The following is a 14,858-nucleotide window of genomic DNA, read 5'->3' as shown; positions in this document are numbered from 1 at the left end:
AGTTTTGCACGGAATTAGAAAGTCTAATCAGTCAATTTATCTCTCTCTCTCTCCCTCCCTCTCTCCCTCTCTCCCTCATAAAGGTAAAGGTAAAGGTTCCCTTCCACATATGTGCTAGTTGTTCCCGACTCTAGAGGGCGGTGCTCATCTCCGTTTCAAAGCCAAAGAGCCAGCGCTGTCTGAAGACATCTCTGTGGTCATGTGACTGGCATGACTAAACACCAAAGGCACACGGAACGCTGTTACCTTCCCACCAAAGGTGGTCCCTGTTTTTCTACTTGATCTCCAAATTTCTGCATTTGAGCTGTGGTTTGTTTTTTGCACTTACCACTGACATCTTTACCCAAAATATTTCTGGCTTGCTTCACAGTGGCTTTAAGACAAAAAATTGGCTTCTGAAAAACAAAAGAAGATCATAACATAAGGTCCTAGCTAGCAGGTGAACAGAATAGCATCTGGGATGTCCAGGTTGATATAATTATTAAAATGGAAAAGGCTAATGGTGATTAATAATAACATGAATCTTCAGATTAATCTGGAATATAAACAACAAAGCATGCTTGGAAACTCTTTTGCAACTAAATAAATAGAACAATTCCGTAATAACAACCTACAAGTGAATGGAAAATTGGAGTTAGGTCTTACCGCTAGCTCTTTGACCCTCTGTAATATAATTTGATGTTCTTCTGGATCAATACTGAAGGCCTGATTTGGATATTAGAAAAGAAATTTTCAGAGTGAGAATTTGGTTTCAATAAAATAGGAAAGCCTTTAAAGTAAAAACAAACGACAATTGAATATGAGTTTCTTTTAAGAAGGAATTAAGATTCTGTATCCTGAAGTCATATCTTCCTCATAATTTCAAACGCCCTTGGTTTCCAGTCCATTCAGACCTTTGGCAAGAAGGCCAAAGACAGAGTGATTTGGGGTAGGTGGGGGGATTGAGGGGGAGAGGAAGACAGTGTGGGAGAAAAACAGAGGCAGGGTCCATCCTGCCTACCAACATAGTTACTATATTGCAGAAAGTAACTATTTGTCCCATTAGCATTTGGGAGGCTTAACTGCAACCCCAAAGTCTTGGGGATGAATAATAAGATAGATGCATCTGGCTCTTTATCCCAACCTTTTGCACATATTCATAGAGCTCATCTGAATCAGTAACATGATTCTGTTCCACTTGGCCCACACGATGGAGAATGGTGTAAAGGACCTCTTCGTACAGCAGGGTGAGCTGCAACAATAATTCAACAAAAATTAAAAACAGATCGGAATCAAATCAGCGTAATTTGGCTTAGCAGGGTTGCAAACTATTTTACAGTTTGCAAATATTTTTTTACAGTTTAAAAGCAATACTGTTAAGGAATTTGCAGAGTAACCTTTGAATAGCAAGGGTGTGTACATGAAAGCGATTGAAAGTACGTATGAATAAACACAATCAACACACAGATACACTGAGTTGTGTACTTTCAGGAAATAGTAAGGCACAGTCCAATAAACAGTCCACGCCATACATATATAAAGCAGGAGATAGCAAAATGACAGTCCAGGGATAATCCAATAACAAAGTCTTCTTACCAGTCATCGTAGTCATTCACAATAAACAGTTCTTCTGGATTTGCAAACAGTAGCATACAGAGATATCAGAGAGCAAGAACAGCAAAGAGAAACAAACCATGTTTCTAGCTCCCTCTTAAGGAGATTGGCTACAGAGCTAACCAATCAGGACACAGTATGATGCAATACAGCAGTCTTAAAGTTATATTGATGGTTTATATATGGCCAACTCAACAAGCTAGGTAATATTCATTTCCTAACATTCTCCCCTTTGGGTAGACAATTTATAACACCTTACATTCTTAAACCATAGTTCTCACAACACGCTTTGTGCTTAACTGCACCCTGAGCCTTTGTGAAATGATCTGCAATATTATGTTCAGTCATGCAGTACTCCAACTGAATCAATTTACTTTGTATACACTAACATTTAAATATCACAAATCAGTATGTTAGACCGTGTTCTTACAGCTAAATTAGTAGCCATATTGATTGCAGATTGAATTGTCTTCGTTAACTACAAATGGATCATTCACATTTAATCCCATATCCATTAACAATTGTTTATAACATACTAAGTCAGTACACATCAAGGATAAACATGAAAACTCGGCTTCCATAGTTGACAAACTAATGTGCTTTTGCCTAATAGATTTCCATCCTATCAAAGCATTACCCAATATTACCACGATACCTGATGTTGATTTACGAGTAGGTAGATCAGTTACAAAACTTGCATCAGCATATGCCATTAAAACTAGGTCACTACTAGGCTCCAAATATAACAAATAATAAATCGTTGGCTTCAGATATCTAAGTATTCGCTTAGCAGCTTTCCAGTGCCTTTCAGTAGGTTCAGTGTTATATCTAGCCAGTTGATTTACACTGTAAGATATATCTGGCCTAGACCAATTACTCAAATATGATAGACTGCCTATTAAGGATTGATATATTTTCTTATCGAATACAGGACTTTGAATATTACTATGTTATTACTATGTCAAGACCCAGATAATACTTAATTTCTCCCAAATTCCTAATTCTGAATTTCTTTTGCAACACAGAAACAACTTCGGTTGCTTCATGTTCAGATTTAGTAATAAGTGCTATATCATCAGTGAATAGCAATAATAGAGAAACTAAACCATCTTTCTCTTTCTTAAACAAACATGGATCAGCTATACCAGCTACAAAACCCATAGCAACTAACTCATTGACAATGCATTTATTCCACTTTAAGCCATAAAGATTTTCTTCAGTCTCCAGCAATCAGTCTTCCCATCAGTTTTCAAACCTAGTGGCTTCTTCATATAAATTGTATGTTGTAATGGCGCATGCAGATATGCAGTTTCAACATCTATATGGTTTATCCTGTATTTATTCTTAGTTGCCCGTACTAATGCTGCTTGCAATGTAGTCGCCCTCAGACTCGGTGCAAACACTTCATCATAGTCCTTATTTGACTGAACAAATCCTTGAGCAACTAATCTTGCCTTATGGGGAACAGTCCCATCCACACCAGTTTTCAGTTTGTAAATCCACTTGCAACCAATTGCATGCTCACCTTGTGGTAGCCTAACGTTCTCATAAATATCTAACTCCTTCAATGATGTCAGCTCTTTGTCCATCGCTTCCTTCCAAGCTACCTGATCCTTTTCAGGATACAGTTTAATTTCATTGAAGTTAGAAGGCTCTATGTTCACCTGACATACTACACTGGCTTGATACCTATCAGGTGGACGTTTATCTCGAGTTGAACATCTAGGTAACTCAGGACTCGTTAGTGGTATTTCCGCTTCTACCTCCCCTATAACCTCCTTCTCCTTTACAGTAATAGAAGGTTCTACTTCAACTGTGTCATTATCAGGGGTATCAGTAAATATTTGAGTATCAACAACAACACTATCATTTACCTTGTCGGATTCTTGCTCAAGCTTACTCCAACCAACTTGATCCAGGAACTTGGCACTAGTACTGCAGTACACACTAGTGGTACCTGGCGCCCAAAATCTATATGACCTGTGGTTGGATTCATAACCAACAAAAAACAGCTTCTTTGCTCTATGTTGCCCCTTTCGCCTCAATTGAGAGGGAATATGTACCCATGCTGGGGCTCCAAATGTGTGCAAATAACTTAATTCTGGTCTTCTTCCATGCCAACGTGTGAATGGTAATTCACCAGTTGTTGAATTGACTACGTTATTAAAGACATGGTTAGCACACATTACCTCACTCCAAAGTGCCTCAGGCAAACCAGAATCAGACAACATGGTTCGAGCCATAGCCTGCAATGTTTGCCCTCTGCGTTCAATATACACATTACATTGCGGTCTATAAGGGGCAGAACACTTTTCTTCAATGCCAGCTTTCTGTAACATAGTTACAAACCTGTTATTGGTAAACTCAGTACCATTGTCAGTTACCAGGCAAAGAACCTTGCGTTTCTTTTTCCTCTCAGCAAACCTCAGCCAGTTTGAAAAATGCTGGAATGTTTCTGCTTTGGTTTTCTTAAGGTAACAGAAACCATAACGGGAAAAATGGTCTATTATACTCAATATATAACAGGCTCCTCCTAAACTAGGTTTTTTAGGACCAATAATATCTGCAAACACTACCTCTAAAGGTTCATTGGTTGTAAACCCATTAATTCTGTTTGCAGGAGTTACCTTACTCTTTTCTTGGCTACAAGCATTGCAGTTTAAATATTTTTTACAAGGTTTTAGTTTTATCCCATCAGATAATTCTACATTTTTCTTTAACATTTTAAAGTTTACATGTCCCAAACGCCTATGAAGCAAGTTAATGCATTCATCATGTGGCTTCGTGTTATTGTAAGCTGAATTGGCATTAGCCATGATTAATGGATCATCATTCAGAACAAACAAATAATTCTCTAACTTTGCAGTAACACTTGTACCATCTTTTTCTATCAGACATTTATCTCTCCTAAATGTTACTACAAACCCAGCTTTTAATAATGCTTTCACAGATAGCAGGTTAAATGTTAGTTTAGGTACATACAACATAGGTAAATGTTCATTTATACATGAACAATATGCAGTACCTTCTCCAAATACTTTCATTTTACATCCATTTGCTAATGATACATGTTGTTTACTCTTGGTTATTTTAACAAACCTCTCTTTATGCCTAGTTATAGACTGCGATGCTCCACTGTCAATCCACAAATCATGGTTTACAGTTGTAGTTGAGCTGGATATAGCTAAACTAATATCCTTTTTAGCTCTCTGTTGACTACCAGTATTCAGTTTCTTGCCCTTTTTACAGAATCTAGCTATATGATCCTTAGCCCCACAAGAAAAACACTTTCTAATAGTATAGGCAGTTTGAGACAGGTTTTCTTCCTGTGCTTGTCTCTTTCTCAGTTGGTCTTTATCTTGCCTTCTTCTGGACTCTTCTAACAATCTTCCGGTTATGCCAGTCAATGTCAGTTCATCTCTGGTCAGGACTTCCAGTGAAGATACATAATCATCATAACTTTCATCCACAGAAGAAAGAATGATATAAACCTGATGCAGCTCTGAAAAAACCAGCTCCTTTTCATGTAGCTCTTGTAAAATTATTTTCATAAACTCCAAATGAGCTAACATATCTCCATTCTTCCGAAGACGAGCTCTAAACAGTTTACGTGTGAGGTGTGAGGTGTGCACTATCACGAACATAAATCCTCTTCAGAGTGTCCCAACACTTGGCTGCAGACTCCTCATCACAAATATGGACTAGCTGCTGGTCACTCAGTGTCAGTCCGATTATACAAAGAGCCCTTTCATTATCCCGGCTAAATTTGACTATTTTCTTTGCATCTTCATTGTCTGCTGGATCCCAAACAGTTACATCTGGTGGATCATGAACTACAGCCCATAGTCCTTCCTTATGCAGAAGTAGACTGCACTTCATAGACCAGGAAACGTACTTTGTTCCATCCAACTGGGTTATCAGAGATATGCTGGTTGACTGTTCTTGTGCCATCTTCACTTGGACAATAAACCACAAAAAACAGCTGTCTGAATATGTACTGTGTATTCACACTAACTCTCAGTATCCTGGGCCCATAACCCACAACCGTAACCGTAACCATAACTATAACCATAACCATACTGTAACCATAACCAAATACAAATTTAGAAAAAAGAAGGAAAGGAAGGAGATAAGTAAACAAGAAAAAAGATTAAAGAGTTCGTCTAAAAGCAGTGTGGGAGTGCAAGAGTGGGCTAGATGGACTAAAACAACAACGTGCCAAAGTCCAGCAGAAATTTAAACTATGCCTGATGGGTAAAAATATAACAGCCACCTAAGGAAAGCTAGACTTCTCAATTTGCCTTCTAAATTTTAATAATAGTCTGTGGCAAGATGGATGAAAAGTAGCTGACCAGAGTCTAATACACTTAGGTTAGGAAATGAAGTGGGGGGAGAAGCAAGTGAAGTGTGCAAAGATGGGTAGATAGACTAAAAGAGGTTCTCTCTTCTATAGTTAACTATTTTATTTGCCGCTTTTTGACCACTACTTCTTTTACTATCTTTTCCACATTAGGAAATCTTTCTGGAATCAAGGTGCTAGAAGACAACCTTTGGTACCTACTAGATCATTAATTGAATTACTAATACCATGTTTCCCTGAAAATAAGACCTCCCCCCAAAATAAACTCTCCCCTGAAAATAAGCCCTCCCTGAAAATATTTAAACGCATGCACAGCCGGTCCCTGCCATTTCCTCTGGTTAGGGTTAGGGAGACAGAGCTGGAAATCAGGTAAGATGGTAAGAGGAGCCCCGTCTTGTTCCACACGCCCCAAAATAAGACCTCCCCGAAAATAAGGCCAAGCGCTTATTTCAGGGTTAAAAAAAATATAAGACATGGTCTTATTTTCAGGGAAACACGGTAAGATACCCTGCCTTCTTTCATTTGTTGGGAAGATGGTGTTCATCAGTGACAAGTACCTTTAATGAGTTGTGCTGAAAAGAAGCAATGTATTAAAAGAGACCAACTTATTCAAGCTTTTGATTCCATTTACAGTATGCAATTGCGGTGTGCATTATTGCTTTCTGTGCTGATAGTGCCCATCAAAGACAGAGTGGAGGATATACATTCTCTATGTTTACCCTTCCCAAAGGGAGGAAGCAAGCCAACCTGATATGCTTTCTAAATCCCCAGCAGCAAGCAGGGAGGAGAAATACAGTACTAAGTCTTTAGGCAAAAAGGAATGGGAGGGTAGTGCCTGAGAGATAGATCGCCTATAATACTTGCTAGGTATGCATTTTCTCATGTAAGCCTCTCAATTTGTTCCTGGGAGCCTGCTTATTGAACCAATCTGTGACTAATTTTGTAATAATACTGGTTTACTTTATATTGCATTTCAACAGTGGAACTAGGTGCTGGTGCAGAACATCTAAACATCTAAACTAGGAGTGTCAAACTCGATTTAATTGAGGGCTGCATCAGGGTGGGTGTGGCCAGGGTGGTCATGGCCAGCTCGACGTCACTCATGTCGGGGCATCTGTGGTGGCCTGAATGCTCTGTCAGTGACAATGGAGCTTGGGAGGGCCACTCTGTTTTCACTGGCAGAGGGTTGCAGGAGGCTGTCGCAGTCGAAAACAGAATTGTTTTCGCTGGCAGATGCACTACGGGCTGGTCCTTCACTGTTTCCAGAGAGGCCCTGCAGGCCAGATCTAAGCACAGTGGTGAAATCCAAATTTTTTTACTACCAGTTCTGTGGGCATGGCTGGGTGGGAGTGATGTGGCTTGGTGGGTGTGACTTGGTGGGTGTGTCAGGGGAAGGATACTGCAAAATCTCCATTCCTACCCCACTCTGGGACCAGCCAGAGGTGGTATTTGCCGGTTCCCTGAATTACTCAAAATTTCCGCTGCAGGTTCTCCAAACAGCTCAAAATTTCTGCTATCAGTTCTCCAGGACCTGTCAGAACCTGCTGGATTTCACCCCTGTCTAAGCACCCCGCAGGCCACATCTGGCCCGCAGGTCTTGAGTTTGACATCCCTGATCTAAACTCTAGAGATTCCAGTATAGTACAGCCTTTCTTTTCTAAATGAGCAAATAATTCTGATCAAATGCTTTCACTAGGAGCTCACCCAGTGAAACTGGCGGGAGAATGTGAACTGAAAAGGATCAGCATGATTTACTGATGGTTCAAAATTATAACAACACTGAATAAAAAGGACTTCTGATTGCTTTTCATACTTACAACCAGTGGTGAAATTCAATTTTTTTTACTACCACTTCTGTGGGTGTGGCTTGGTGGACGTGGTGTGGCTTGGTGGGCGTGGCTTGGTGGGCATGGCAGGGGAAGGATATTGCAAAATCCCCATTCCCACCCCACTCTGGGGCTAGCCAGAGGTGGTATTTGCTGGTTCTCCGAACTACTCAAAATTTCCACTACCGGTTCTCCAGAACCTGTCAGAACCTGCTGGATTTCATCCCTGCTTACAACCATTGCAGCATCCCCATGGTCACATCATCAAATTTCGGGCATTCGGCAACAGGCATGTATTTATGACAGTTGCAGTGTCCCAGGGTCATGTGATCACCATTTGTAACCTTCCAACAAGCAAAGTTGGGGGAACTTTGGGGGAAAGCCAGAGTCACATAAAAAGCAAAGTTCACATTTAACAATTGCTTTGCTTAGGAACGGAAATTTTGGGCTCAATTTGTTTGTAGGCCAAGGACTACTTGTAGATCTTTCCCCTGATCTGAGCAGAATATACCTTATGGTCATTAATGAATGAGTTTCTTACCTCTCTCTTAGATAATTTATGGGAGAGATCCATCTACAGAAAGAAAGAAAAAAAATAATTTCACTTGATCTGCTGTAAATTCACTTTTTAAAACGCCTAGACTGTAATGTTTTTTTGGTGCAAAGGAAGAAATGCCACTTCCCATTACCAACCTGTTCATACTCCCTTATCAGCAGGATACCACGTGGGTGTAAATGAGAAGTCTTTTACATCCAAGTTGTACACTGGAATCAATTGCTGGCTTTCAGACACTGGGTTAAGGCATTGTTTATTTAGCCATTCATTTTAAAATATTGGTAGCACCTCTATACGGTTTTTGTGATTTTATTTGCTGGTTTTATTTATATGTTATCATATCTATCATATAGAGGTAGAACCGTTTATTTTATATCACCCAGGAACCTGATTTAATGTGGATGATATTAAAATTAATTTAAATCAATCCAAGTTTTCTTGAACTTTTATTTAATTTTGCATTTACTAATTTTTAACAGTGATATATCGAAAATGGCAAAGCTTCACTTTATAGACTTTATATTAATAATAATAATTTTATTGTCATTGTACGTATATACACAGTATACCCATACAACGAAATTCACTTAATACCCAAAGACCAGGTCCAACACACATAACAATCCCCAAACACACACACACACACACACACACACACACCACAAATTCCCCACCCCTAAACCACCCAAACATCCACACAACAAACCAAGTAATGCTGTCCAACAGCTCACTGATGGTGGCCCTTTAGTTCATTGTTGAGTGCAATTATAGCTCTGGGATTAAATTATTGAAGCAAATGCATTATGCCAGGTACTGCTTAAGCACTACAAGTACTTTAGGGGAATATATTCTGCACAACTTTTCCTCAAGGAACACCATATATAATATACTATATATATGTATTTCTCTTTAGCCAGGTTCTTCCTACATAAACCAAGATTTTTATGCATCCCTAGTTCAGTGAAATCCCAATCCACTAGTTTCTAGGCTAGAAAGCTAAGCCTAAAAACTAGTGGATTGGGATTTCTCTGAAATAGGGCTGCATAAAAATCTTGGTTTACATAGGAAGAACCTGGCTAAAGAGAAATACACATAAAGGCCTACGGAAAGAAAAGAAAACATATACTATATATATTATATACAGCTAATTCATTTATATAAAGCTAATTCAACAGCTTTGAACACACCATAGCTATTTTAGCCACTGCTAACAGACAAACAGCTATTTTCTTACACTAATTTAATGTAAACAGTATGATTCAATAATTGAATCTTTTGAAATTTCACACCCCATGATACCGAATGTATAGCTCAGGACTGTTCATAATGAAAAGTAACATGGAAATGCTTTGAATACATCAAGTTAAAAAAATTACATAACCATCATATTCCATTTCTGAATAAACAGCATTATACAATATTCAGAAGAGAATTCAGAACTAGTAAGCAAAGAAATTTAATTGCATAGTAGAAAAGATAACTATTTTATCTCTCCCTACAATATCACCGTACATTGCCTTTTGCTCTTTAAATTTCTCTGTTTTTGATGATCAACAAACTCTCATGGTCTTCCTTTCAACCAACCAATTCTTAATTACATAATAGAAAAGATCACTATTTTAAACTAACTCCATTTATTATTTATTCTTCCTTTGCATCTGTTTTGCAATTCATCTCTCATGATAAACCATATTTAACAGACAGTTAAAACCAGAGGTCATGATTCCAAGGCAGAACTAGACTGCTGTCAGAGCTACAAGGTTCTGAGACATCATAATTATTTATTTTGCAAGACAAAATAATACTTTACTTTTTATAATCAGCAGATAAAAAGTTCTAGAAATGAATATTGCAGAAGCTTTAAGCCTTAGTCTGTAATGCACTGGAAATGTTGCCCAAAGATTTTTCTAGCCAGCGTGATTGCTAATTGGGAAGGGCAATTTGGCAATGGGAAGAGTTTCCATGAGGGTTTGCTCACAAGATGGGGAATTTACAAATATAATCCATTGCATTGCATTTTACAACTTGCAGAGTTAACTTGTTGGGCAAAAGATAAACACACAAACACTCAGAACAGGAGATACATTTAGCTACAAGAATTGTCAGCTACAACAAGTAGCTTTAAGAGCTGGTATTTAGTTATGAAGACTAATAAAAATAAATCCTGTGAAGGTGTTCTTAAAATTAATAGGACAAAACATGTGTGGTATGTGCCTCCCATAACATTTCAAACCTCTCCTAATAAAAAAGCTATTAACTGCACAATGAGCTCCTCCAAAAATGGGTCCTGCAAATAATACTGGATTTTGTGTTCTTTTTTAGCAGAATAACCCAAGCTCTGTTTTCACTAAACTTGTCCTCCCCCACTCCTGAAAAAGCAGAAACTTCCCACTATACTCATGACAGTCAGCATTAGAATTTATTTTGTAACTATTATAGGTAGTCCTTGCTTAATGACCACTCATTCAGTGAAATTATGACAGCATTGTACATATGATAGTTATGACTGGTCCCCAAAATTATTGTCACAGTATCCCCATGTCACATGATCATGATTTCCAACCTTCCCGGAGAGCTTCCCACAACCAAAGTCAATAAAGAAGCCGACAGGAAATCAGAAGTTGTGATCACATGTGAGCCTCACTTAATGACCTGTGGTGATTTGCTTTATAATGGCAATGGAGGACTGCTGGGATTGTCATTGCTAAGTGAGGTGGTCACATGACATTGCACTTTACTCCCACATCACTTACCAATGGAAATTTTGGTCCTAATTACCTTCCTTTCAATTATCACCATTAAGTGAGGACTACCGATAAAAGGGGTGTAAAATTCTGGGCCTAGAAAACTTATAACTATGCCGTCTTCGGGATGACCTAAGTGTAGCTCATAAAATTATCTGCTACAATGTCCTACCTGTTAACAAATACTTCCACTTCAACCACAACAATACACAAGCACACAATAGATACAAATTTAAAGTGAACCGCTCCAAACTTGATTGCAGAAAATATGACTTCAGCAACAGAGTGATCAATGCCTGGAATACACTACCTGACTCTGTGGTTTCATCCCAAACCCCCCAAAATTTTAACCTAAAACTGTCTACTGTTGACCTCACCCCATTTCTAAGAGGTCTGTAAGGGGTGTGCATAAGAGCACCTACTGTCCCTGTCTTAATGTTTCCTCTATTTGTATCTATTTTATGTATTCAATTCATGCTTATAATTATATAAATTACCTAATACGTTCTTGACAAATATATATATATATAGAACAGTAATGCATATATATATATAAATATATATATATATATAGAACAGTAATGCATACCCAATCAGCTCACACCCCCACTAGCAGTTAAAAGGAAGAGACAGCTGCGATCTCACATTGCTCCTGGAAGCACGAAGCCGAGAACACCAGCCTGAAGATGACAAATGGGACTTCGTCGAAACGTCGCCAAGACACTTCCAATTTTACGTGGGAGAAGACCCGAATAACCAAAGACCTACATATATATATATATATATATATATATATATATATATATATATATATATATATATATATATATATATATATAAACTTGTGGCATCAGATTGTCATCATGTGATGTATCATGACTTTTTTCCCCTTCGCTAAACCGGGGTGGGCATGGCCAGTGCGTGACACATCCAGCCCACGGGCCATGAGTTTGACATCTCTGACCTATAATATACTGACACCACCAAATTTACAAAACAAGGTGGGAATGAGGTTTAACTCAGTGAGGAGAATTCAAAAAGATAGAGTACTTCCAGTTTAGCTGTTGGTGACCACACAGATACATACACATAGTTATCTTGGTAACAAGTGGCTTGCCGTGGCCTTCTTTTGGGATGCATTAATCCCCCAGTCTAGGCAGCAGCCCTGGAATTACTCAGACATCTCCCATTCAAGTACTCACTATCTCTGAGTACTCTGATTTCAGGGTTTTTTTTCAGAATCAGTTGATATAAGTTAGATGCTGTCATCTGCTGTAATGAGCAATTTGCAACTATTCACATTTGCACCCACAAGTCAAATCAGACAACTTTCTTCTTCCACAAATCGAGCCAAGATTAATACTGCCATTGAAAGACAACAGGGTAGTGCAATGTCTTCTTACATCTAACCTCTGCACTCCATCGATCAAAAATCATCCTAGTTTGTTCCTTTTAAACTCCATGCTAAAGTAGGAAGTGGAATCCATCTCTCATCAGATGCAGCTGAACTACATTTTCTACCATTTCACGCTGCATTTTCACATTAGTCAGGTTTTTAAAAAAAACAACTGGGATGGGGGGACTAATTCTCTACAATTGCAATCGAGTGATGAAGCTGTATCTTGACTTCTACTTCCAGTTTAAGAGACAGAGCTGGAAAAAATGGTTTCATCGTCCCTGTATGTTCCTTACCTTCTCCAAAGCCTTTTAAGGTTTTCAAACACGTTTCTTTATTTTAACACTCAATATTATAAAGATCTTGAGGCATTCATTATCAGAGTTAGAAGGGACCTTGGAGGTCATCTAGTCCAATCCCCTGCTCACGCAGGAGACCTGTATAGGGATTCAAACTGCCGAACTGCCAATCATTCTGATCGACAAGCTCAGTGTCTTAGCCACTAAGCCACCAAGTTAGGCAAGTAGAGTTCCATGGAATCTACTGAAGTGTGACTTTGTTGAGAAGCAGAAGTGCCTTATCACCTTCACAATGAATGAAGATTTATTTTAGGCAAACTTACACAATTGAGTATGTTGCAGGAAAATATGAGCAACCATGGCTATTGCTATCAGGAGATTGGAAAAAATAGCTTGAAAATGGGAAGGAGATTTTATTTTTATTTTATTTTTTTGGATAGGGTAGGCTTTGCTGTACATTATGCAAAAGATAGAAAGTGCAGCAACACATTTGCTACTTCTGTAATTAAGACAATGGGGGAGGCTGAGAGGAAGATTATGGACTCTTGGTGCCCTGCCAGATTATGTTTTGCTTTCTGAATAATAGTTAAAAGCCCAATTTTGAATTAAAGCTAGTCTTCCAATTTCTATCTTTCCCACTTCGGAAATCAGTAGTTTAAGAGAATGATGATCAGATAGGTTGACCATAAAATTGTTTGATGAACACAGAGTTCAGATGTCATACAAAGATAGAATGTGGTTTGGTTATAGTTATTTTGTATGAACTAATGTGGCTTGCAAATTATGGCTTACTCCTTAAGAGCTATGCTCTCTAATCCCTTTATGGTTTATTTGATACATCACCGTTAAATAATGATTTAGAGCACTATGCAAACTAAGATGAGAGTAACGAACAAGGCCCTGGGCAAGTTAATCACTATTTAACAGTCATTGGGAAAGGAAGTTAGCTACTCAGAGGAATTCCATACTCAGAAAATGTTTAATAGTGGTTAATAATATAAATACAAAATACAATGGAGTTTGAATCTGCAAAACCTCTTCTCCAAAGCACCTGAAGGCAGAAGCAACAGATGGGAACTAATCAAGGAGAGAAGTAATTTAGAACTAAGGAGACAGAACAATTAATCAGTGAAATAACTTGCTTCTAGAAGTTGTGGTTGCTCCAACAACGGAAGTTTTTAAGAAGAGACTGGACAACCATTTGTCTGAAATGGTATAGAGTCTCCTGCTCGAGAAGGGGGTTTGGCTAGAAGACCTCCAAAGTCATTTCCAGCTCTGTTATTCTTTTCCACGCTTGTCTGGATTGATCGTATTTTCAACATTCAAGTTTGCATGTTGTTTCTTTTTGCTAAAAAAAAAATAACAATTATGGTAAGTCTCTCTCTAGATAGAACTAGCTATTGGAGCCGGTCCTCATTCTGTTCTGAGCCTCACTGAACATCTTTTGGCAAGTCACAAGCACAGCCACCTCTGCAGACTTTTGTATAACTATTTCAGAGGTCAAACCAAGAAAGCAGCTTAATAACTCTTATGGTATCTAAATGCACTCCTAAAGGTTTCAGCATATTTTCAAATTAAAGCAGAATGTGAAAGAGAAAGGGAAGGAAAAAAAGATTGATTGCAGTTAAGCACCACCACCTACGTTTTTGCTGTCTTCTGGGGGGTTTTCCATCATTAGGGTCTCACTCTCAGGCTCCATACTGGGATGGACTGGGGAAGGAGTAAGCCGAGCGGAGGACACCGTCAGAACATGGCCATGTTTTCCGACAGAGGCTGACCCACAAAGTCAGAAGTCTGCCTTTCCTAGCGTGAGGCTCCCATAGGCTCTCACATGCTGAAGAGGAAACCACACTCTTTTATCACTCTGACCATTGTAGCAACAAACGGAAATTGAAGCACGGCTCTCTTTCTCAGCGTATACCTTGCAGTTCTCTAAACATGGAGTTCTCTCCCCGATGCTGAATAGACCCTAAAAAAAATTACTTGTCCTCCTCTGATGGCTTCTCTGTAGTCACCCCCCTGGAGCTAAATCTGGATGCAAACTCTCTCAACCAATGTTTCTCAACCACGCTGGCTAGGGAATT

At 38.7% G+C, this 14,858-nt stretch overlaps 1 protein-coding gene across 1 annotated transcript in view; it reads right to left on the bottom strand.

Moving 5' to 3' along the window:
- The window catches only part of UNC13D (unc-13 homolog D), a 49,762-nt gene extending 35,166 nt beyond the window's left edge, over positions 1–14,596 (bottom strand). The window contains exons 1-5 of the mRNA XM_070934617.1: positions 14,417–14,596; positions 8,321–8,353; positions 1,124–1,231; positions 646–705; positions 329–395 (exon numbers count right to left, since the gene is read on the bottom strand). Coding sequence (XP_070790718.1) covers positions 329–395; positions 646–705; positions 1,124–1,231; positions 8,321–8,353; positions 14,417–14,473 — 325 coding nt within the window. The 5' untranslated portion in view covers positions 14,474–14,596. The remainder of the gene's footprint in view (positions 1–328; positions 396–645; positions 706–1,123; positions 1,232–8,320; positions 8,354–14,416) is intronic.
- Between the last annotated feature and the right edge of the window lie 262 nt (positions 14,597–14,858).

The sequence above is a fragment of the Pituophis catenifer genome, unplaced genomic scaffold, assembly GCF_029215685.1.
Source record: "Pituophis catenifer annectens isolate HBS135680 unplaced genomic scaffold, rPitCat1.0.hap2 SCAF_2, whole genome shotgun sequence".
Classification (NCBI taxonomy): domain Eukaryota; kingdom Metazoa; phylum Chordata; class Lepidosauria; order Squamata; family Colubridae; genus Pituophis; species Pituophis catenifer.
The sequence above is the reverse complement of the archived record's forward strand: the minus strand, read 5'-3'. Positions and strand labels throughout refer to the sequence as shown.